Source organism: Phragmites australis, chromosome 18, assembly GCF_958298935.1.
Source record: "Phragmites australis chromosome 18, lpPhrAust1.1, whole genome shotgun sequence".
Taxonomy (NCBI): Eukaryota; Viridiplantae; Streptophyta; class Magnoliopsida; order Poales; family Poaceae; genus Phragmites; species Phragmites australis.
The window spans coordinates 16173171-16196405 of record NC_084938.1 but is presented as its reverse complement, the minus strand read 5'-3'; the positions used below and the strand labels follow the sequence as shown (position 1 = coordinate 16196405).

The window sequence follows — 23235 nt, the reverse complement described above, 5'->3', positions numbered from 1 at the left end:
GCCACTGACTAACTATAAACGCATCAGCAAGAAGCAGGCTAAGAGCAAGTCAAGCCCAATCATTAAGGATGCTCCAAGCATTACGGACTTCCTAGCTAAATCAAGAATAACAGTAGAGGAACTAGCACGGCTTACTGTGGGAGCGGATATCCAAAAGATGGATGTTACATGGCCGTTTGAGTTGACCAAACCGTTGGTCAAACCAAATATAGAAAGAAACCTTACAACTCAAATACGTCGATTATATCAATGGTACTTGGAGCATTCCAGACAATGTTTTCAGACGTTCCCCGTAAGATATACAGATGATTATTTCCTCAACGGGGATGGCTCCTTCTGGGTGTATTTCAAGGACTTGTATGAATTGTATAAGGTAGATGCCCTCAATGTAGCTATAGTCAAAGTGTGGACTCTGTAAGTGACTTATGCATATAATTCACGTTATATGATCTTGTACATTGAAATTGCATAGCTAAGTTCTCTCTTTCGTAGAATGGAGATCCAAGCATGCGGACAAGACTTAGATAAGAAAGTAGGATTCATCGATCCTGGGCTTATGAACCAGAAATTTATAAGGGAGAATCCAGACTTCACCGAGGACTACTTATTGAAGTGTCTGCTTCACCACCAATACAAGAAATTCATACTCTTACCCTACAATTATGAGTACGTGTTTGCGCGCCAGGGCGTCCTCATTTTATGGGCAACTCGATTCTAGTACTAATTTACTATGGTGACATATTCTGCAGTTTTCATTGGATCCTCCTTGTCATCCACTCAGACTTAAGCAAGATCATTGTCTTGGACTCACAAAAGAGAGATCAGATGACTTACCAACACCTCAGCGACATGCTAAACAGGTTAACTCGATCATTTAATCTTCTCGACGATTGCATCTAAGTTTAATTGGTATTCATATTCACGTACAAGGCGTACACAAGATACAAAAAAAGAGTATCATCTACTTTCCATTCAGGAAGCACTATGATGTAAAATCTGACTTTCCAGTACACAGGGAATATTCATATCTTGCATTTCCTACTGAATAAAAAGGTTCAATTCATTCCATTGACGAATCCTTTCCTCTCGAAGTGTATGAGGCAAGCAGCCGGCAACAATTTATGCGCGTTTTATGTTGTTACTAACATGCACGCATTCAGACCGGAGGGAGACGTTGTTAGGTTCAATGATCTTGAGGTATAAAATAACATATTGATACCTTCTTTTCAATTTCTATACGTGTTCAAAGACTAATTCTTTCGATTCTTCAAATGTAGCGTTCCAAACTACGTACAAATGTGTTACAACCTGCAGAAATATATGCCCTTCAAGAACAGATCGTCGGGTTCTTCTTAGAACATATTATTAACCCAAACGGTGAGTTTCATGAACCGATCGTGCCGTACACGCATCACAGATCTTCAGATGACACCATTCCTTCTAGTAGAGAGTATGCGACAAGGAGGAAGGCTACCAAGGGGCTTGACAACGTATTATATTTCGCCAAATGACACGATATTAATGTATGTCATTGATTACTATTTATTAATGAATGATATGAATTACTATGTATGATGCGAAGTTAGTATCGACGGGATGACCTTCCAACGATGATGCGAAGGAGGAGCAAGAAGCAGCAGCCAAGAAGCGTGCCCAGGAGGAGGATGAGAGGCTGGCCCGTCAGCTGTGCGCTGCGGAGGAGCAAGAAGCTGTGTCCCGTAAGCGTGCCTAGGAGGAGGAGGACGAGAGGGTAACCTGTCAGTGGGCTGCGGAGGAGGCTGAAGGCTCAAACCGTAGAGGCGTTCAGGCGTCAGACTTCGATATCTTTGACACACCGGCGAGCCTGGGGCTTAGGTGACGCTGCGGTCGATCAGGCGTGGCTGGGTCCAACGCTCCACCACCATCACCCCCCCCCCTCCCGCATCCCCAGATGTACACACGCCAACAATCAACAGTGCGGAGATGCGGTCCTCATCACGGGAGAGGAAGAGGTAGAGATAGAGGGATACTGGACTGGCTGAACTCGACCGACTTTTCAGGGGTGACCTGTGGGAACTATTATGTACATATGTGTGTTTGTCGATGTCTATAACTTGAAATATATGTTTATTACTATGTATTAATGAAGGTGTATTTTTTATTAATACATTAAATATATATATCATTGTATGCATGTATTGAGAGAGACGGAGAGATCGAGGGCTGAGAGGGAGTACAGAGAGGATAGAGAGAGGGAGGAGGGGAGGGAGGAGAGGCAAAACACTGCCGGCTGAATCCTTCAGCCGGCAGTGATTTCAGGTTTATCACTGCCGACTAAATCCTCGAGCCGGCAGTGATAAGGCCCTTCACTGCCGGTCCACCGAGCCGGCAGTGATAGTCTATGACTATCACTACTCGTTGCCCACTGTCGGCTCCAAAACGAGCAGTGAAGGTGGTTTTGGAGCCAGCAGCGAAGGAGGTTTCTGCAATAGTAAATAGAATCAATATCGTAATAAAATATTTGTGAAATACGAATCTATTGATACAACTTTTTTATACTAAACATACATATAATTGGACTCTTTGTTCTTGAAAACTTACGAGTTTTGACTTTTTCGAATCCTAATAGATCCTATAAAAGAAACAGAGGGAGAACTATCATAAGTGAACTTCATGTCTAACTTTATGTGTCCTATAGCGATATATGCGTACATATATAGAACAATCGACAATGTAAAATTAATAGCACGGACAGATGATCCTGTTGAGTTATTGATGCTATATTTTACTACCAGATCTCTGGATCGAGTTCGCCAATCTCTTCATCCTCTAGCAAGGTCATCCTGATCCATTTCTGCTCCTCTTTTCTCAATCTATCTTCCATGCCATTAGTTCAACCTCACCACCATCGATCTGCATCAATATCATTTGAGTGAGCTACTTAGGCTTGGGAGGCATCTGGAATGTGCACATGTTCTACTGCCATTCGCAATGTGTTTTCCACCGTGCATGTGTAACGACTTTTCTAATTGGCATAGACCGTACATGTGATATTCCCTGTGCGACCCCGTCTGATGGCTCAAATCGTCGAGGCGCAGAGATAGCTGACAAGATACTACTGTAAAAACTATTATCAGTGTAGTCCAAAATCGTTATAAACCACCGATTTTAAATCGACACTTATTATTCTACTATCAGTACCGGTTAGAGCTACCAACCGGCACTGATAGTCTCGATTTCGATTCAACATTTTTTCGTAAAATAAAAATAAAAAAATTCGCGACAGGGGCACTCGACCAGAGGGTGCTCACCCGAACGCGCCAAATATTCGCTAGTCATGCGATATTCACTCGCATGCGGCAACCAAGACTCGAACTCAAGACCTCAGAACTTGTGTTGGCGTGTGACCCCTCTAACCATCTCATCTATCGTCTGTTCGTGAGTATAGTAGCATAATAAATCCTTTTACATCTTCTAACCGAATGTTTGAATGGCTATTTGGACATCTAATGACCTCAAGTAAAAAAGTTGTCAACTACAAAGTTGTAAATCTCGTCAAGTTCTACAATTTTAATATAAAGTTTTTCTCTAACTGACTTCGTGTGAAAAAGTTAAAAAGTTATTAATTTTTTTAATGTAAGTTGTCATCGACCACTGCTGCAAATTTATTATTATTATTTAGGCATTTAAATTATCTAAAATTAAAAAAATTAACTAAAAAATTGTAGATCTCATCGAGAGCTATAATTTTCATATAAAGTTTTTTCTCATCCGACTTCGTGTGAAAAAATTATGAATTTTCTAAGATAAGCTGTAACATCAGCAATCTTCAGTGTCGGTTCAATCATTATCAGTGTCAGTTCTTCGTTCCTCAATTGTTGTTCGCACACAAAAGTTTAATAACTGGTACTGATACGTATTTAGTGTCGATTACTATTGAACTAATACTAATAGAATATTATATACATGGTGTTCTGTAGTAATGAGATCATGAGCTAACCCGCGATGAATTAGAGTACTGCTCTGATCAATGCTAAGGTTAGTCGGTGCCTGGCTGGCTTGGATTTGTCGACCTCACGCATAACCCACGTAGTTCCAGTGCCCATGAAACTGCTGGTAGCCAACACTGCACGCATAGTCGCATGCATACACGAGTTTGTGTTCCATAAATACTAACACCAAGAAGACTGGTTCCCCTGGTTATCGACCGACGAATTTGCATGCCTTGAATAGTTAAGATCAAGAATAGTTATATCCTGAACATCTGTATGTATGATATATGTAGTTTGCCCATATGAATTGGTAGGTACTGGGGAGACCGCAATTGATCGAACAAAAATGAAAAGACAATAGAAAAGGTCTTAACTTTCTATGCCTTTCATACCTACAGAGATAACAATGACTTATTAGAAGGTGAGTCCATGATGCATACATAAAAGCACCAATTACGCTCTGTTTCAAGTTTCTGAATCCTTTCATGACTCTCAGACTAGTTAAATGTATCTATTTTGCGGTATGTGCGCTATAGTTAAGTCTAGTTTTTTCTTTCACCTTCAACGAGGGCATGGCTTAGCCTCCAGTGATAGGTTTGCTCATTGTACAAACTTGTGTCACAAAAGATGCCTACTACCCTGTAGTGCCATATATAGCTAAGTCACGCGGTGAGATGCTGATTAATGGCTGGCCGCACAAGCCACTAGTAAATGCAAGTTAAGAAGTTCGACGAAAAGTAGTTTTTGTGTATTCACCATCACGATTCACATTTAGGACATGAATCACACTTTTGATTCACCACTTAACTCGTTCTACCCATGCATGTTACACACGGGGTACACATATTTATGCATGTGTATACGTGAAATCTAAATTGTCTTTTCATTGCATGCACTCCTCTCATGCTGGTAAATTTCTTCTCGTTCATATGCATGTACATAGCATAATTGCCATGAGGAATGAAAAGTTCCGGAGGAACATTTGAATTATAACGAATTTCCTTTTTGATATAATCGTTTCAAAAGCAACAATTGAATTCTTTGGATAGAATGGCCTCCCACAACTGAATCAGATTTATGGAACACATTTTGGAACTTAAGTCTAACAAACAAATAAACACCAGACCCTAACCCTGCCACCTACCGCTTGGCTACCTCGCAACAGCACTTAATCATGGAATGGAAAAAGGGAGGCTTCGATTTGATGAGGACTACTTGCATCCAAGGTTGCAGATCCCGATACCACTACTAAAAAACTATTTCTAGAGGTGGGTAGTAATTCATTTTTACAGACGTTTAGCGTACTCGTCTATAATCGAATGCCTGTAGAAATAAACGATTTTTACAGGCGCAAAAGATACCGTATGTGAAAATCTATTACCACAGGCGGTTCACTTAAGAAACCACATGTGAAAACAGGTTTCCACAGACGGTTCCTTAAACGGACCGTCTATGAAAAATTTATTTCTACAGGTGGTTTCTTAAGCGAATCGTCTGTGATAATCGGTCCCCAAATCGATATTTTTGACCCGAAAAAAAGCAAAAAAAAATTTAGACCAACCAGGCACCCCGCAGTCACAAGTCACGCATTTTTTTCGTGCAAAATACGTGCGCTACGCGGTTTTTGGCACTCGAACTCGAAACCTCTCAGCTCGCGCGAATCCTCCTCACCATCCCACCGCAGAACTACTACTGACCATATTAGCATATGCAATTCTTTTGATATCTTCTATCCGAAACTTCAAATGATTATTTGGGTATTTAAATGACTTCAAATGAAAAAAAAAATTAACTACAAAGTTGTAGATCTCGTCGAGGGATACAATTTTCATATAAAGTTTGTACTCATCCGACTTCGTATGAAAAAGTTATAAATTTTTTAAGATAAACTATCACTTATTTTCACAGACGGTTCACCTAATTAACCGTCTGTAAAAATGAACATGAACCGCCTGTAAAAATAGGTTACAGCTTATTTTAAAAAAATTATAAATTTTTCATACAAAGTCAGATGAGGATAAAATTTATATGAAAATTGTAGCCCTCGATGAGATCTACAACTTTGTAGTTGAAATTATTTTTCATTTGAAGTCATTTAGATGCCCAAATAATCATTTAAAACTTAAAACAATTATTTGGACCTCTAAATAACTTCAAATAAAAAAATATCAACTACAATGTTGTAGATCTCGTCGAGGGCTACAATTTTCGTATAGAGTTTTTACTCATCCGAATTCGTATGAAAAAATTATGAATTTTTTCAAATAAATTATCACATATTTTCATAGATGGTTCACCTAATTAACCACTGTAAAAATAAATATCAATTATTATATGTGATTTACATAAGGAACCAGCTGTAAAAATATGTGAGAGCTTATTTTAACAAATTCATAATTTTTTATACAAAGTCGGATAAGAATAAAATCTATATGAAAATTATAGCCCTCGATGAGATCTACAACTTTGCAGTTGAAATATTTTTCATTTGAAGTCATTTAGATGCACAAATAATCATTTAAAACTTAAAATAATTATTTGGACCTCTAAATGACTTCAAATAAAAAAATTGTCAACTACAATGTTGTAGATCTCGTCGAGGGCTACAATTTTTATATAGAGTTTTTCCTCATCCGACTTCGTATGAAAAAATTATGAATTTTTTAATAAATGGTCATTTCTAGAGGCGATTCACGTAAAGAACCGTCTGTGAAAATTTATTTCTACAGTCGGTCCATAACCGCAGATTTCCACAGGCGGTCCGTAATCGCAGGAGGCACTCGTCAACAGTTCAGACAGTTTTTCAATTAAATCGTCTATAAAAATATATCTTAAGTGTCTTAAAAATAGTTTTTTAATAGTGTACGTATCTTGGAATTCTATGATCCTAAAATCCCACGAAGCCGAAATGATCCGTATCGATATATGGATCTTCAAGTAGAATCGCATAGGATGCTAGGATCAAACAAGGATTTGAATCCTAACAACCTTGTTGTTTAGTCTTAAACTAGATAATACTTATGATTAACCAGGTTAAATGATTGAGTAATAAACAAATAATATTTAAAACTAAGTTAAATTAAAATTGTTGTGAAAAAGTGACTAAAATTTACAAAGTTTGACTAAATTTATAAAAATAAACATTATAAATATCATTTCTTAAAACTTATTACAATTCTTATATCAAATATATGTATTTTAAAATAATCTGATACAATCATGATTCTAAAATCTGATCCTGTAAAAAAAAAACGATCCTACTTAGGATCCTGATCCTGACAACCTTACTTGCAGCCAGATGGAACAGTCGCCGTCATAAAAATTGGCACATCTAAGTTCCTGGTACCCCTCTTACCCAGTTGTTCCTGTTGAACGAGTCGTCGCAGCTAGTTCTCATATGTGTTACACCGTGACTTGCATACAGGAAGCTGCATATAATATATCATGGAACCTGAGCGAGGCCAACATCTTATATGGCAGAACACCAACCCATGACTTTGAGATAAAAGATCTCGATTTCTTCAATATATATTAAACAAGATGATTGATTAATAAGGTGTCCCACGTGGATATGTATCTTAGGACATTAGTGTAGCGGGATACGGTGAAAGCGTACAAAAGTGTAACATTTCAATGGTATACATATGTATATATAGAAACACAAGTTTTCACTCATAGCTTCATTCTCAATGTATAAGTAAAATGTTTGTATGCCTATTAGCCGATCCAAAATTTAATTTCCATCAGTTTCTGGGCTCCAAATGCAGACTACCTCCTTAATGATTGAATTCATACTGCAATGGTGCAACAATCATGGTGCAGCGGACGCTCCTGTTCCGGTCCTTACATCTGCATTAAGATTTGGATCCAACCATTTTCATGCATATACCAATTGGATCTAAACAATCTCCATGTCGAAAATTTTATCTACATATAGCTACTTCCATATATGAGCATCTCAAAACCACATATCTAGATCTATGAAATCAAGCTAAATGGATCTAAGCTACTTACCTTGCCCATGCAACGAAATGTGGGAGAAAAGCGCCCACTCCACGAGCAGAGGGCTGTTCAGACAGCTCGATCTATCTCTGCTGGTGTCGGAGAAGTAGATGTGGTCTCAGGGGCAGAGCTAAGGGGGTGCCGAGTGTGCCCGGGCACACCCCAATTTTAGAAAACTCAATAGGCATCAGTTCTTCATTTCAAAGATTGAGTGTTGCTATTTCTATAGAAACGCCATAAAACCACTCCTATTTTGCACAGTTGCAAAAGGTTTTCTTTTAGTTGAAGTTGTTGCTGTTTTTCCAGGGATGGCATGAAACCATTCCTGTGTTCATCACTGAAGCAGGTTCCAAAGTTGTTACCATTTTCTGGAACATTAGTGATTGGACTAGAATTGAGAACATAAGATTTCTGGGAAAGCCTATCTCCACACTTCAGTTAGCATTGATGGGAAGTATCTGCTTTTAAGCACTGCTTATTCTACCTCACTTTACTGCAGCTGTGTGATTCCGTTTAGGATTTCTAGGAACATGTTCATAACTACACTTATGGGATTAACATACTCATTCAGCGCTTCCTAGTTGCCAAAACATTTCAAGAGTTTAGCCTATTTTTCAGTATTATTATGCTTTCTTCATATCTTATTGTTCAGCATTCAAATACTGAATATTGAATACTTTATTTCATATTTGAATTATTTATATTGCATTTTTCGTAAATTTTAGACTTATTTGTTGAATTTACGATGTTGAGATTTTTTAATATATTTATATTGTACTTCTAGAAAAATTTATAATTATATATTGGATTCAAAGTTTCCACCAGGCACACCTAGCGATCAAATCCTGGCTCCACCACTGTATGGTCCGTATTACAATAGATTAGTGTTTGACACTGATTGTATAGTTCAAAAATTACAATTAGTTTGAAGTATGAACCGACTGTAACATATTATAGTAGGTTGATGGTTGACACTGACTATATTAGTACAATCATTATAATTAGTTTTAGGCATGAACCGACTGTTACATATTATAGTAGATTGATACTTACTAACCGACTGCAATATGTCAAAGTTCTTGGCTCGACTGCCAATATCTGACAGCCTAAGCTACGGAACTGACTATAATTTCTTTATTATAGTCAGTTTCAAAACATCCGACTGAAAGCTCATCCCTAGAAAAACGATTTCTATAGTAGTGTTTGTTTGGGATGAAACAAGTAGATCCAATTTGATTCAAGTAAACAACTACTAATAGATCGAAGCCTACATACGTATGTGCATCTTATGTTGTAGACAGGGATTCTCCCACGGTGGCAGAGAAGGACTTACCGCAGCCAGCCTCGCCGACGTACACGGTGGAACGGCATCCATGAAATTCAACGCGCCGGAGACCAAGGAGAATGTCGTCGTCTGTCATGGATACCGCCCGCTGCTGGCCACTCAGGTTTGGTTTTTTTTTTTTTATAACTGCATGTGGCTGCAATCAGCAAGGGTGATAGAATGTTACAGATGAAAGGTCTGAATATAGGAAAACCTTTGTTGACATATAATTTTTTATTTTACTTTAGATGTGACTTAGCCCTTAGCCTTAGGTATTTAAAGCGGAGGAGCGAAAGGATAAATCTTCTTAACGAGGGGCTTTAAATTTTGATAATGTCTATCACAATCGCACTGGTTAATCAGCTAAAGAAAAAGAAAATCACATAAGCTTTCTTATTAATCGAGATACAACAATGACCTAAATTGTGTATTTTTTACGAGTCCAGGTTATAATCATGTAGATTTATTGGAGCATTCAAAATTATATAATAAATACAGTTGTATTTTATCACGAGCCTTATATACATATAGCAAATACATTTATATTTTTAGTCGTAGGTATTAGTGTGTGTAATTACTGTACATGCATTATACAGTAATTCTCATGAAAGTATTGAACAAATACATCTTGAATTCAGGGGCATTGTTTTCAGAACAAAGACAGTTATTCTTCGTATGACTTTGTTTCAAGAAAAAAAAAAGATTAGTACATTACTCCAACTTATATTATATTTTGTTTGCAGGTTGCGCAGGGCTAAGTCTTCTCCCGCTCTATAGGCTTGTCGATGCAGACGCGGGGCTCGGATGAGTAGAGTCTGCACAGCGGTTCAGTTTCGACTGGGCCTGCTCACTGCGTTGGTGGACATGTGGAGATCGGAGATGCACATGTTCCATCTCTCGTGCGAGGTGATGGCATATACACTTGACGACGTCTCACTCCTGCTTAGCCTACCCTATGCGGGCCAAGCAGTAGGTCCGAAGGATGTTGGTCCCTCCTGGCACGACAACATCCTAGCACGGTTCAGTGCCATTGTCAGGAGAGACGGCACCCCCTCACAGGACGATACCTGGGACCGAGACATTCAGACCTACCCAGATGTTTCTACTCCAATTCATGCTACGTTATTTATCTCACGTTTCTTCATGTGCTTAATGTTTTTTATTTTCTACCTGACAGGCGAATTACATCTACCCTGAACCAGATGACAACACTGTTTCTAGGCACTTGGAGGGCTACTTGTTGTGGTTGTTCAGGTGGATCATGTTCACCGTCAACCACGGAACTCAGTCTCTAAAAGCTTGATCTTGTATGCCATGGAGATAGCTGACACCGGACTTGGAGAGATCCCCAAATACAATTGGACTTCCGTTGTCTAGCCAAGACCCACAGGGGTTTATGTGAGGCATGCACGAAGGCGAATACGAGCGACATCTTCTCCAGCTGTCTGCTTCTTCTCCAGTTGTGGTCATACGAGCGGTTCACCATTAGTCAACCAGTACTAGATAACACCCCCTCTGACACGACATCGGACGGTGAGGATGGACCCACCATGGGTTCATTGTGGTGCTGATGACAGATTAGATCTCTATAGACCTCACGTCTCCCCTATGTTGAATATCTTAATTTCTTTTGTCTAACGATCCTTCTCTACACAGCCGACATGGGCCAGCACCCAAACCCATAGGGCGTATCCAGACTTCATAGCCCAGTTCGACGACCTCATGGTTGGCAATGTGAGGTGGACCCTGTACACCTACGAGTACGTAGTCAGGCATGCCTCTATGGATTGCCTTCGTTGTGCACGTGGGATAGGGAGTACTAGCTAATGAGGAAGGTTGTCATCTTCAACAAGGACTGCGTCAATTTAGTTGGTACCAATAGTTCCCCCTACCCACGTCTAGATCATGCCTGCTCACGTGCACATGTAAATTTTATGATTCATTGTTTTCAATCTTCAGTCACCCACCTTATCTCATGTATTGACTCGTCTTGTAGGATGTCGTGGAAGGGTACATCGTCTATTACCCTATGGGCACCACGTATTCAATCATGGATAGCGCACTAGGACGACGTGGCGGAGGACGTGGTTGATGAGGACTGGTCACGCTCTGAGGAGGCATCACGGAGTACCTGGACCGATTTCTACCTCAGACATGGACCCGTGTGATGTACACTCCATCTTAGGTGCCAACTAACGAGGCTCCTGTGTGAGACACTTACCCGGTGCACATGGACTAGGCTCGGTCATTGGTGGTATATTTCCTCGACACAAACATTAGGTGTACCCTAAATTAACTTACAAAGAACTTGTGTCAACCTATGTAACATTTTTTTCCAGAGGGACCTCGTGTACCAAATCTCAATGGAGGCCGGTGCTAACATCAAGCGGCTAAACAGTGGGATAGATGTTCCTACCTCCGAGATGCGTGGGGCATTCCGTAGGATCTACGAGAAGGCACAGAAAATCATGAAGATGCTCGCTTGTAGGTCCACTAAGGACATTGCTTATCAACCCCCTACTGCTTGATCAGCTCAAATGCCTCCTGTTTGGCCCCCTCACCCCTCCTCGACGACAACGGTCGTTGCTCTAAGTCCACACCTCTCAGCAACATTCACGATTACGGGTCCCCTACAACTACATCCGACGCATGCTGAGCACTATGGTGGTATCTCCTCCAGACCGTCTTACACTTGGGTCAGTGAGCACTACGGCAACAGCTCCACCAAGCTATCTTACACTTGAGCTGGTCAGCACTATTGTGGCAGCTCCTCCAGGCCATCTTACACTGGTCTCGGTGAGAATCATGGCTGTAGCTTCTCCAGGCCTTCTTACACTAGTGTTGTAGAGCCAGGTACCTCTATCATGAATACATTATGTACTTCATTACTTTCGCATTCGCAATTCGTGCTAGCATGTTTTGCTTCGTAAAACACATGCAGAGATTAAGAATTACGATGATATACATGCGATGATGGAATACCTGGACCAGGACATCAGGGAGGGTACCACTGACATCTCGGCTAGTTTTGACACCTTCCTCGGCTCTGGTCCTACGAATGAAAAGATCGATCCCACCTAGCTAGGCGACGCACCTCTCATACGCATGCAGCAGACCCATAAGGAGTATGCGACGCCAACTCCCAGTAACCGGACTTCGTGGATAGTCGTCCCGCCCGACCTGCTCACATACTCAGTGCACCATGTGAGAGCACGAGGCCGTGGGGTGCCGAGACCTTATGAACATATGGGGATCATCCAGAAGCGAGGACACATTTAGGGAGTATTTTACGGACTATGTTGCTTGTATCATATATTACGCACATGTTATTCTACTACTATCTTACATTTGGTTTATTTCTCTAGCTTCAATCCTCTATTAGCATCACGACATAGGATTTCAAGCAATCATTTGCAATGTCAAATATCTCAAAAACAATCAATTCTAAAAAAAATCAGAGTTCTTTTTTTTAAATCAATCCTAATTGCATTAAAAAAAAATTACAGGCACCTATCACCCGTTTGAAGGGCAACAGATAACCATGCATGTCCACCCTGGCACACCACGTCAACATATCGCTCTTCTAATGGGTGACAATATGGATGCCATTGGGGAGCATTTGGGTAGCACATACCCAAACCCAAAATTACCCATGCCCATTAAAGAAAATGTTACCCATACCAATGAAATCTGAGTATACCCAATGGGTAGAGAGGAACTTAGCGTGCAGACATGCGAGCTTGGCCACTAGTGTGCTATGTCGACGGACCGGTCGCGTGCAGGGCAACTCCATGGCTTGGGAAGCAATGGCAATGAGTCGGGGAGGTGACGGTGAGGGGGTTGCTCGGTTGGTTCGAAATCGCGAGGGCTGCAGAGGTGACGATTGTGATTGCCCAGTCGGTGGCGATGACATTCCAAGCACACACGATCGAGTCGGGAGGTGGATGAACCATTAACGCATGTTGCTATCCACACAGCAAGCAAGCAGATGGATTCATGGAGTAATTAATCTTGAGAGCAAGCTAGCAGGAGAGACCAATCCAACATGGATATGGTGATAGGGCGATAGGCAACCTCGTCCCCGAGCTGGCCAAGTTGCTCAAGGAGAAGTACAAGCTTGAGAGCGTGCTCACCACCCTCTGCAAGGTGCCAGTGGGCCAGCTCAAAGAGCAGGTCACAATCTAGGCACACGAATTCAAAGTCAGGCAAATCTGCGATGAAGAGAGAGAAAGAGAGTGCGTCGGTGATGAGAGAGTTCTTAGGAGCAACCAAGAGAGAAGGGAGAGAAACGGGACCGCTAGAGTTATTAAGCAGATTCCTAGAAATTTTATGGTAGAGAGAAACAAGACAGATGGGATGGCACAGATAAACTGGGTATTATCCTTTAATACCCTACCCATACCCATATAGAAATGGATAGCTCATACCATCCCCAAATAGAGTGGGTATGGGTGCTGGGCACCCAGTGGCAACCATATGTGACAAGAATTTAGATTTGTAATTTTTCAAAACAAACATATATTTGTATTTTTTTATTTAAAAATCTATTGGTCTCCAGTCTCTACTGATCCCACGGCCCACGGTGGTGCAGCCCGACCAAGCATGCAGGCAGAGGCTCAGGGAGGACACGTCAACGTCATTGACAAGCAAAGTGTTCCACACAGTTGCACACTTGCACACCACTTACGAGTTACGATCATGCATATACAGCTAGGAAAGCAGCATACCATTTTGACCAGTGATCAGATCCTAACATACCCGGCTTAATTAAATTAAGGTAACTAAAGCCTAATCGACAACAAAACCAGATCACATGGCAGGATTAAGCATCGACATTTGAGACCAAAACATTGCAAAATTTCTTCTTCTGCAGTTCAGAAGAAATCAAGTGCAGGGTATTATTGAAGCAATTTCAGCTTCGTCCAAAAATAAGCTTAAGACATGATCCAAGCCACCAGACAAAAACTGGAACCCGCTCCATGGCAAAACTGAAATGGTATCTTCGGCCAAAATGGAAAGCGTCCATGAAAAAAGCCTGCTGACTGTTGAGCACTTTGATCTTCTAAGTTACACCTCGCCCTGCCCGTCCAAAGCTCAAGAGTACCCAGGCTGACCCTTCGGCGGAACCAGGGGGTCATGTTTTTTACAAAAAGGAAGTGGTATTCATCGTTTTCACAAATCTGGATCATGAGGTCTGCCTTTGATGAAGAGCATACTTGACAACCTCGTAGAAGGAAATGACAATTCCAACTGATGGACCAGCACGTGCAACACGCGGGCTGACACCGGTGAACAAACCTTTCAGGCCTCCAGAGCTGCCCAGAAAAAATAAAATGAATATAAGTGAGAAGCAATCAATTACTATATTGTGGAGAAATCTTTATCTCTAGTAAACTAAAGCTGAGCAAAAAAATATGGCACGAGAGAACTCCACATCAACCATCTTATCGTTAACATTTGATCAAAATCTAACAGACATAACTGTACCTAAGGGAACACTGATTAGACCAAACATCTGGAACCTACAACGCCTTGGAAATGTTAAAAACTAAACATGCAAGTGGCTATAACCATGCATAATACAAATCTACAACATTCTTCCATAATAATTCCTTCAATCAATGATAATATTCTATGCTAAAATACATGAAAGATGAGAACAGTTATTTTCTGCAATGAAGTGCAGGTTCAAAACCAGTTCTTTTACAAGTCTGGGTAAAAGCTAAAAGAAAAAAGGTTCCCAGCCACGACCTCTCTCTGATTAGAAAAAGAGAAGTTAATAGTCAGCTCTGAGAAGCATTACACTTATATTTTGTATGGCAAACAAAAAATTGAGCAACCACCACCAAATTTGAAGCAACGCAATTTATCTTTGAAATGAGGAAATGAGAACAGGGTGTAAGCAAGACACAGTTTTGTACTGATGGATTGGGTGGGTCATGAATCAAACCAGCAAATGTACACACAGTTTGGGTGGGCTGCAATTGGATAGGCCACTGAGCCCCTCTAAAAGATCATGAGTCTCATTTTGACTTACTCTATCCAATTGTACCACCTCTTATTCTTGAGTGCCAAGAAATTGCAGTATTGGTTTCTGTTGGTGCTCAGTTAGGCACCAATCACTATTATTATGAAACAATGCAAAGTGAATATTAAATATTCTCTGAAATATAATGTCCCCTGTTATTTTCATCATTTTATGCTAACTCAATCTTCCAAAGGCTGTCCAAACTCCAATAAACTTCATTATTGTTCCTAACTTCATCTAAAACCAAGATGTGGGATTCGGTATTAACTCTATTAGTTTTAGATCTTTTTTTGGTATGTACTTGTTACTTTTTTAGTTCATTTGGTTTTCACGTACAGACTCTCAAAAGGAGCTCTTGAGTCTGGAGAGCCAGCTAAAGCAAGAATAGCAAGATTCGACCAAGGCAAATAAACCCGTTGATCATATTGATCCTATTAGTTTAATTTTAAGTACATATTTTTATTTTTAGACAATTATTATTTGCGTCCAAAGAATTGGTTTGCATAATAATTTGCCATAGCAATGTGCTTAAGTTACACAAATAGAATCAGTATGATCAAGGGATTGACTTGGCTTGGTTCAGTTTTGCTAAAGTCTTGCTCTAGCTAACTTTTGAGATCTACTTGTGACTCAAAGCCTACACTCTTAAAACAAATGAACACAAATAAATAAAAAATAAATGCAAATAAAATAAAAAAATAGTACTGGATAGTAATTCCTGATTTTAGATGAATTTCGGAAGACAAAAGAAGTGAACTGGAGTTGGAACCGAGAACAATCTCCTGGAAGATCAAATTTTCTTGCAATGATGAACAAAGTATGGGGTATATTCCAAACAATATTCCTTTCATTTGTTTTATGAATAGATCCAGAGACTGAATTGTGGGTCCATGGTCAACCTACTAGGCCCACGGAGCTAAGGGTACAGCGTAGAACCTGTTCACGGTATATTTTGCAAGCAAAAAGTAGATCTTGGGAATATGTTAGAATCTGCTAATCTGATTTCTTCTGTTTATATGCTGAATGAGTGAGACCCACATGTGATGCACTTAGTGGGCTGATACCTATCGTACACCTGGTGTTGGGGACTGGGTTCTAAAAAAACCAATTAGGTGAACCCGAATCGTCGCTGAGCAAAGGCGATACATTCAGCGACAATATTTGGGCGCTGTCAGGAGGGATGCGAGTGGGTTACCCATTGGCCCACTCTAGTTCATTTGATCTTTAAATTCAAACAAAAAGAATGAACTAACACCGAAATCTCCACCACGCTACACTTATGTACTGGTCTAATTTCTGCAATCTATTTATACTTTGATATTGAGCTGTTCAATGGAGGAGGTGAGAGCTCTTCCATTGAGCTAGACGACTCCTTTGATGATGCCAACAGGCGTTTTGTACGAAGGATTCAGGAGTTTGAGGTCAAGAAGGCTTTAAAAAGGATGAAAGGAGGCAAGGCAATGGGCCCTGATGGTATCCCTATTGAGGTGTGAAGATGCTTTGGCGACATAACAATTGTATGGCTAACTAAGCTTTTCAACCTCATTTTTTGGGCAAACAAGATGCCCGAAGAATGGAGGCGGAGTATATTAGTACCAATCTTCAAGAATAAGAGGGATATTCAAAGTTGTACTAATTACCGTGGGATTAAGCTGATGAGCCATACGATGAAGCTATGGGAGAGTCATTGAACACCGCTTACGAAGAATGACAAGCGTGACCAAAAATCAGTTTGGTTTCATGCCTGGGAGGTCGACCATGGAAGCTATCTTCTTGGTACGATAACTTATGGAGAGATACAGGGAGCAAAAGAAGGACTTGTATATGGTGTTCATTGACTTAGAGAAGGCCTACGATAAGATACCGCGGAATATTATGTGGTGGGCCTTGGAGAAGCACAAAGTCCCAACAAAGTATATTACCCTTATCAAGGATATGTACGATAATGTTGTGACAAGTGTTCGGACAAGCGATGGTGACACCAATGATTTTCCAATTAGAATAGGACTGCACCAAGGGTCAACTTTGAGCCCTTATCTTTTTGCTTTGGTGATGGATGAGGTCACAAGGGATATACAAGGTGATATCCCATGGTGTATGCTCTTTGCAGATGATGTGGTGCTAGTCGACGATAGTCGGACGGGGGTAAATGAAAAGTTGGAGCTGTGGAGACAGACCTTAGAGTCGAAGGGTTTTAGGCTTAGTAGAACTAAAACTGAGTACATGAGGTGCGATTTTAGTACTACTAGGCACGAGGAGGATGAGGTTTGCCTTGACAGGCAGGTGATACCTCAGAAGGATACCTTTCGATATTTGGGGTCGATGCTGCAGAAGGATGGTGAAATCGATGAAGATGTGAGCCATCGAATCAAAGCCGGATGGATGAAGTGGCGCCAAGCTTCTGGCGTCCTCTGCGACAAGAGAGTACCACAGAAGCTAAAAGGCAGGTTCTATAGGACGGCAATTAGACCTGCGATGTTGTATGGCGCAGAATGTTGGCCAACTAAAAGGCGACATGTCCAACGGTTGAGTGTAGCGGAGATGCGCATGCTGAGATGGATGTGTGGCCACACAAGAAAGGATCGGGTTCGGAATGATGACATACGTGATAGAGTTGGTGTAGCACCAATTGAAGAGAAGCTTGTCCAACATCGTTTGAGATGGTTTGGGCATATACAACGCAGGCCCTCAGAAGCGCCTGTACATAGCAGAAGAATAAAGCGTGCGGATAATGTCAAGAGAGGTCGAGGTAGACCAAACTTGACATGGGAGGAGTCTGTAAAGAGGGATCTGAAAGACTGAAATATCACCAAAGAACTAACCATGGACAGGGGTGCGTGGAAGTTAGCTATCCACGTGCCAGAGCTATGACTAGACTTTTAAGATCTTATGGGTTTCATCTCTAGCCTACCCCAACTTGTTTGGGACTGAAAGGTTTTGTTGTTGTTGTTGTTGTTGTATTTATACTTTGATATAAATGAATCAGCAAAGATTTTTTTTATCACTGATCAAATTAACGCACTACATGGGTCATATTGCTAATAATTTATGCCCTGCAAACAAAACCCAGCAAACCAGCCTAAAACAGCCATCCCAACCCAAAAAACACTCACCAAAGCATAGTTCCACCAACATTAGCCCAATAGACTAACTCTAATGTTGGGTTCCAAACTCAAAACCAGCCCAACCAAAATAACAAATGCACAGCCCCATAAATAATGTTATTTTATTTGTTTGGAATGAGGTATGTCCTTACCTCCATATCTCAGTTAATGTTTGCCTTGTAGTCATTCTCATTGCCTTCTCAGTATCCTTCTGAAATTAAAAAAAAAAAGATAAAATAAATAAAAAGAGGACCGAGAACATGACAATAGGCAGCAGTGAAGTCATGCGAGTATGCCAACATATGAAACAGGCAGAAAATAAATTGAACATAAAAGTATAAAAGGTATGAAATAATACACAAACCTCTATCTGCCTCCTTGTCTTTGCAACATCTAGAGGGCATGTAGCACCAGCAGCAAGACTACCTGCTACAAAGCCAGCAGCAAAGTTTGCTCCCAACACACTACCTGCATTCCCTTCTTCTCCAACAAGACCAAGCAGTTTTCTTCGAATCTGTGCATGGTGTTACCAAAGTAAGATGCATAACCCGCAAGTGTGGCATGAATCTAGCAGATACTAATAGATCTACGACCCAGGGTGCAGAAGCTTACCGGCTCAAGAGTTGACCAGCATATAGCAGAGAAAGGAACATCCCGAGCAAGTTGCGCACCCACACCAGTCCACAGAACACGGTAATTTTGCACTTTTTCACCATTTATTAATCAGAACATGGTAATTTTCCAACCAGGCAACTACCAAAACAAAGACGACAAAATATTTGCTATGCCATTGCCTGATTATAAGGAATCAGGATAATCTGCAAATTATGGAAATAGAAAAAACCGACATACCATTCTGACTTGAACTTGCAAGTGGCGAGAGAACCCCAGCCAATGTTTTCCACATCCCAGGAGGCTTTACTCCAGGTCGAAATTCTTTATACGCCTGTTGACAAAGAATAATGATTATTTGATACTTTGAATAAACAAAGGAAAATGTGTAAACATGCACCTAAGTTGTATTATGGAGAATATCTTCGGTAGAAGGAGAATCAAATTAGATAGAGATAGAGTTAGTCAGTTTAAGTTAGTTTGGCTAGATTCATTAGTTGGAGATAAGATTGGTTAGTTGGTTGAATTAGAGATATGGTTGTTAGATTAATCTATAAACGCCAGCTATTTAAGGAGCGACTGGGAGTCAGTATGATTAAGCAATGAATAAACAAGTTTAGTCCACGTAAATTAGCTCATAGAGCCTCTTTGAGAGGGCGAGTACGCTCCGCTAGTTATCCCTACCGATCCAATCAACCAGTCCATATCAATTGTGCAAAAAAGAATGACTTATGAAGATGAATAGACCATAATCAAAAAAGAGTAAGTGTTGATCTGACATTTCTGAGATGACATGAGTTCATACATAAAACATTTCAAATGAAGGTATACCTGACATGAATTCGTGTATATTACATAAGTAAATTGTAAATTTCTGAGATGAAATGAGTTCATACATAAAACATTTCAAATGAAGGTATACCTGCATCCGCGTCCTTGCCAATTCAATAGGAGAACATGCAATACATGCTAACGAGCGTGCAACTGATCCTGCTACTGGTGGGGCATATGGTGTCAAACCAGGAGCATTACTTCTTGTGAAATCTTCAATCCAGTTGCGGAATATATCATAACAAGGCAAGTAAATTCCGACCTGTTTGTGATTAAAAAAAGGTAATGGACAACACCCCATTTAGAAATTACAATGTAATATTAGGTCATGCAAAAGAATAGTGGGAGAGAAGAGGAAGATGGAGATAACATGATCCACATAATTGTTGCGCGATATGTCTAAGCAGAAGATAAATAAAACCATGAGCCTCATTTAGGGTGTTTGAATTATTTGGCCATATGAAGTACTGTTTCCAGGGGCAGATTAGTACAAGAGATAAATCTCATAAATCTTCTTCTACAGAGATGAATTACGCATATCTCAGCATACAAAGCATGAAATAGACTAAATTTATCTTGAAATCCAAGGGGCTGTTTGGTTTGTGTCACCAACATGCCAAGCCAAAATTTGGCCACGGCCAAACCCTGGGTATGGCCAAAATTTGGTTAAAGTTGAGATGTTTGGATCGTGACCATGCCAAATGCTTAAAACAGTGCCAATAAAGTTTAGTGTGTGAATATGACATGTGGGTCCATCATACCTTAAAAATTTTCTAGCGACAAAAAATAGCTAATATGGGTCTTGATTTGTTGATTAAATTGCAAGAAGTGTGGTAGTTCAATCAGATTACAAATTAGAATCACTGTTTAAGAGCTATGGTCATTCAAATGTTTGTTATCCAACAATTAATGCACCTGTAGTTGGGTTTGGTTGCCCTATAGCTTGCTGCCACGTCAAGGTTCCATGAGATTTGGCAGCCCAGGCAGCTCGGGCCAGCAAATCGGGGCCCAAAACTTGCCCTGGAGTTGTGAAGAAATTGGCCGGGCATGCCAAAAAAAATTTAGGCCGGACAAATTTTGGATTCCAACGAAATGGCATCCAAATTCTTTGGGCATAACCAAATTTTGGCTTGGCTATCTAGGGTCACAAACCAAGCAGCCCCCAAGTGCAAATGATATGATTATGAATACTTCAACAAATCTCAAGAATGGAAACTACTAAGTGGGTGTTCCTCGTGCAACAGAACAGCATAGAACATGTAAATAAACTAACATATAACAGGAACTAGCAAAATGGAATCTACTAAAAGAGAACTCACAGTTGGTACAGCTAATGCCAAGCCTGCATTGGTGCCTCTCCATAATCTACCGAATCCCTCCTGCAACAACCAAATGATCACAGTGATAAGTTTATTTATCCACCAATGTTTCCACTTACTTCCATGTGAGAAACTACCACGAAGAATTAACACTGCATTACCTGTCTAACAACTTTCAAGAATAAATCGAGTGTTCCCTTGTACTGGAAGCAATCAGGAGGACAAACAGGCTCACTTCCCAATATGATACCACGTGTGCATGATGCAGAACATTTGAACTCTGACAGGATCTGGAAACATCGAAACACATCAGCAGCGGAACTCCAGTCTACAACACTTGTTTAAGGGTTAAACCCACAAAAATGGAATGGGACTATTGACTACCAACTGAAACTGTAACATTAATTAGCCTTTTCTTAAATGAAGTTTTCTTGTAATATCAAGAGCATTGCTGCTTTTCAATAAAACTTCGTTAGTGGTTTCATCAAATTTTAGTTGTCCATTTCCTTAAACAGAAGATAGGAGATTTTCAATGCAATATAAACAGCAGAGGAAACAGCTTCAAGTAACAAGTCAACATCTACATCAACTAAAAAATTGGGTTACCTACAGTACATGTATAGGTTCTAAGATTGGTCACATCCAAAAATCAGGTGCTTAGTAGAACTTAGGGTCATGCGCTCATGGTCAAATTATCACAAATTTCCTATTACCAACCAGCAGTACAGTTGAGTAGCCCGTCGTCTTCTAGCACAATCAATAACATCTCTAGTCCACCTTCTACCAAAGAGCAACATAGTTAACCTCATCAACAGAAATCCCACATTGCACAACCACAGAACACCTTTAACAAATTATTGATACCTTCTTGTTGAACAAGCAATGGAAGAAAATGAACTCAGAACAGCCAATGGAATGCAACCGATTTGGGCTGGTAAAGTGGTCGGCTGATAACCAGCACAAACACAAACCAAGCTATGTCATTTCTTACTTGCCCTTCTAGCCAAGCATGAAAATCACGAAAAACATGTCCTGAAATCTACATGCTTTTGGCTCAAACAATCAAAATGGCAAACAATACACTAAAGGATGAACATCAAGGTAAACATTTGGATCCCATCACTGACCTATCCAATCCCGCAATGTCCATACCAAGAAAAGCACATACACATCCAGAAACACAAGCTCCATTTTGCATTCTAACATAATACAATCACCCCCAAACACATAAAACCCGCACGATTGGATCATAGACACTCAAAATCAGAGGTCAGGGACCGAGGCAACCACTAAAAAATCCCACCCCACGCGACCTAGAATGAGATCGGATTCCTTACCGCATCCGGCCCGAGCACCGCCATCTGGGGCGGGTGGTGATACAGCACCCCCGCCGCCTGCGCCTGCAACCTCGTCTGCATCGAGACACACGAAACGCGTTAGCCACCGAACCGGACGAGCAAAACACTCGCCCACGCCGGAGGGGCTTGAGAGAGAGAGAGAGAGAGAGAGAGAGAGAGAGCAGGACCCGACCTTGGCGACGTCGAGAGGGTTGACGATGACGGCGGAGATGAAAGCGGCGCCGGCGGCGGAGAGCGCGCGCTCGACCATCCCGAGCTCCGTGTCCGCCCCCGCGGCGGGCGGTGCCTGCGTGGAGGACGAGGTGGAGGACGGTGACCCCTGGTGCGACGGCGCGACGCCGCCGGAGAGATCGACCCGCGAGGCGGCGGCGGTCATCCAGGTGGGGAGCGAGCCCCTGGAGCAGCCCACCATTGCGGCGCTGGCGCACGGATCCTTAGCCGGCTCGGCTCTCGATCGGGGAGGTGGGCGACGCGCGCAGCGTGGCTGTGCGGCTGCGGCCTCTCTCTCTCCCTCTCTCTCTCTAGAGGAGGAGGAGGCTCCTGCAATAGAGGAGGCGGAGGGAGGAGGCGGGAGAGGAGAGGGGTTGGTGTCGCTTTCTAGAGAAAAGCCCTGTGGGGAGCGGAGCGGCGTATGTTGACGAATTAGGTTTTTCTTGGAGGGCGGTCGTGTACCAATCTCCATCTTG

At 41.2% G+C, this 23235-nt stretch overlaps 1 protein-coding gene across 2 annotated transcripts; it reads right to left on the bottom strand.

Annotated features, from left to right (window-relative positions):
• Positions 1 to 14002: 14002 nt before the first annotated feature.
• Positions 14003 to 23164, bottom strand: LOC133899047 (mitochondrial carrier protein MTM1-like). 2 transcript variants are annotated; one of them, XM_062339959.1, is made up of 10 exons: positions 22722 to 23164; positions 22529 to 22591; positions 21353 to 21481; positions 21192 to 21251; positions 19964 to 20134; positions 19282 to 19375; positions 19042 to 19133; positions 18794 to 18943; positions 18582 to 18640; positions 14003 to 14612 (listed from the first exon to the last, which is right to left on the bottom strand). In XM_062339959.1, the coding sequence occupies exons 1-10, from the start codon at positions 22959 to 22961 to the stop codon at positions 14483 to 14485; spliced, it is 1188 nt and encodes a 395-aa protein (XP_062195943.1). In that variant the 5' UTR covers positions 22962 to 23164; the 3' UTR covers positions 14003 to 14482. The 2 variants fall into 2 exon arrangements, with proteins under 2 accessions (XP_062195943.1, XP_062195942.1); XM_062339958.1 differs by having other exon boundaries at positions 22529 to 22603; positions 22722 to 23162.
• Positions 23165 to 23235: the final 71 nt, after the last annotated feature.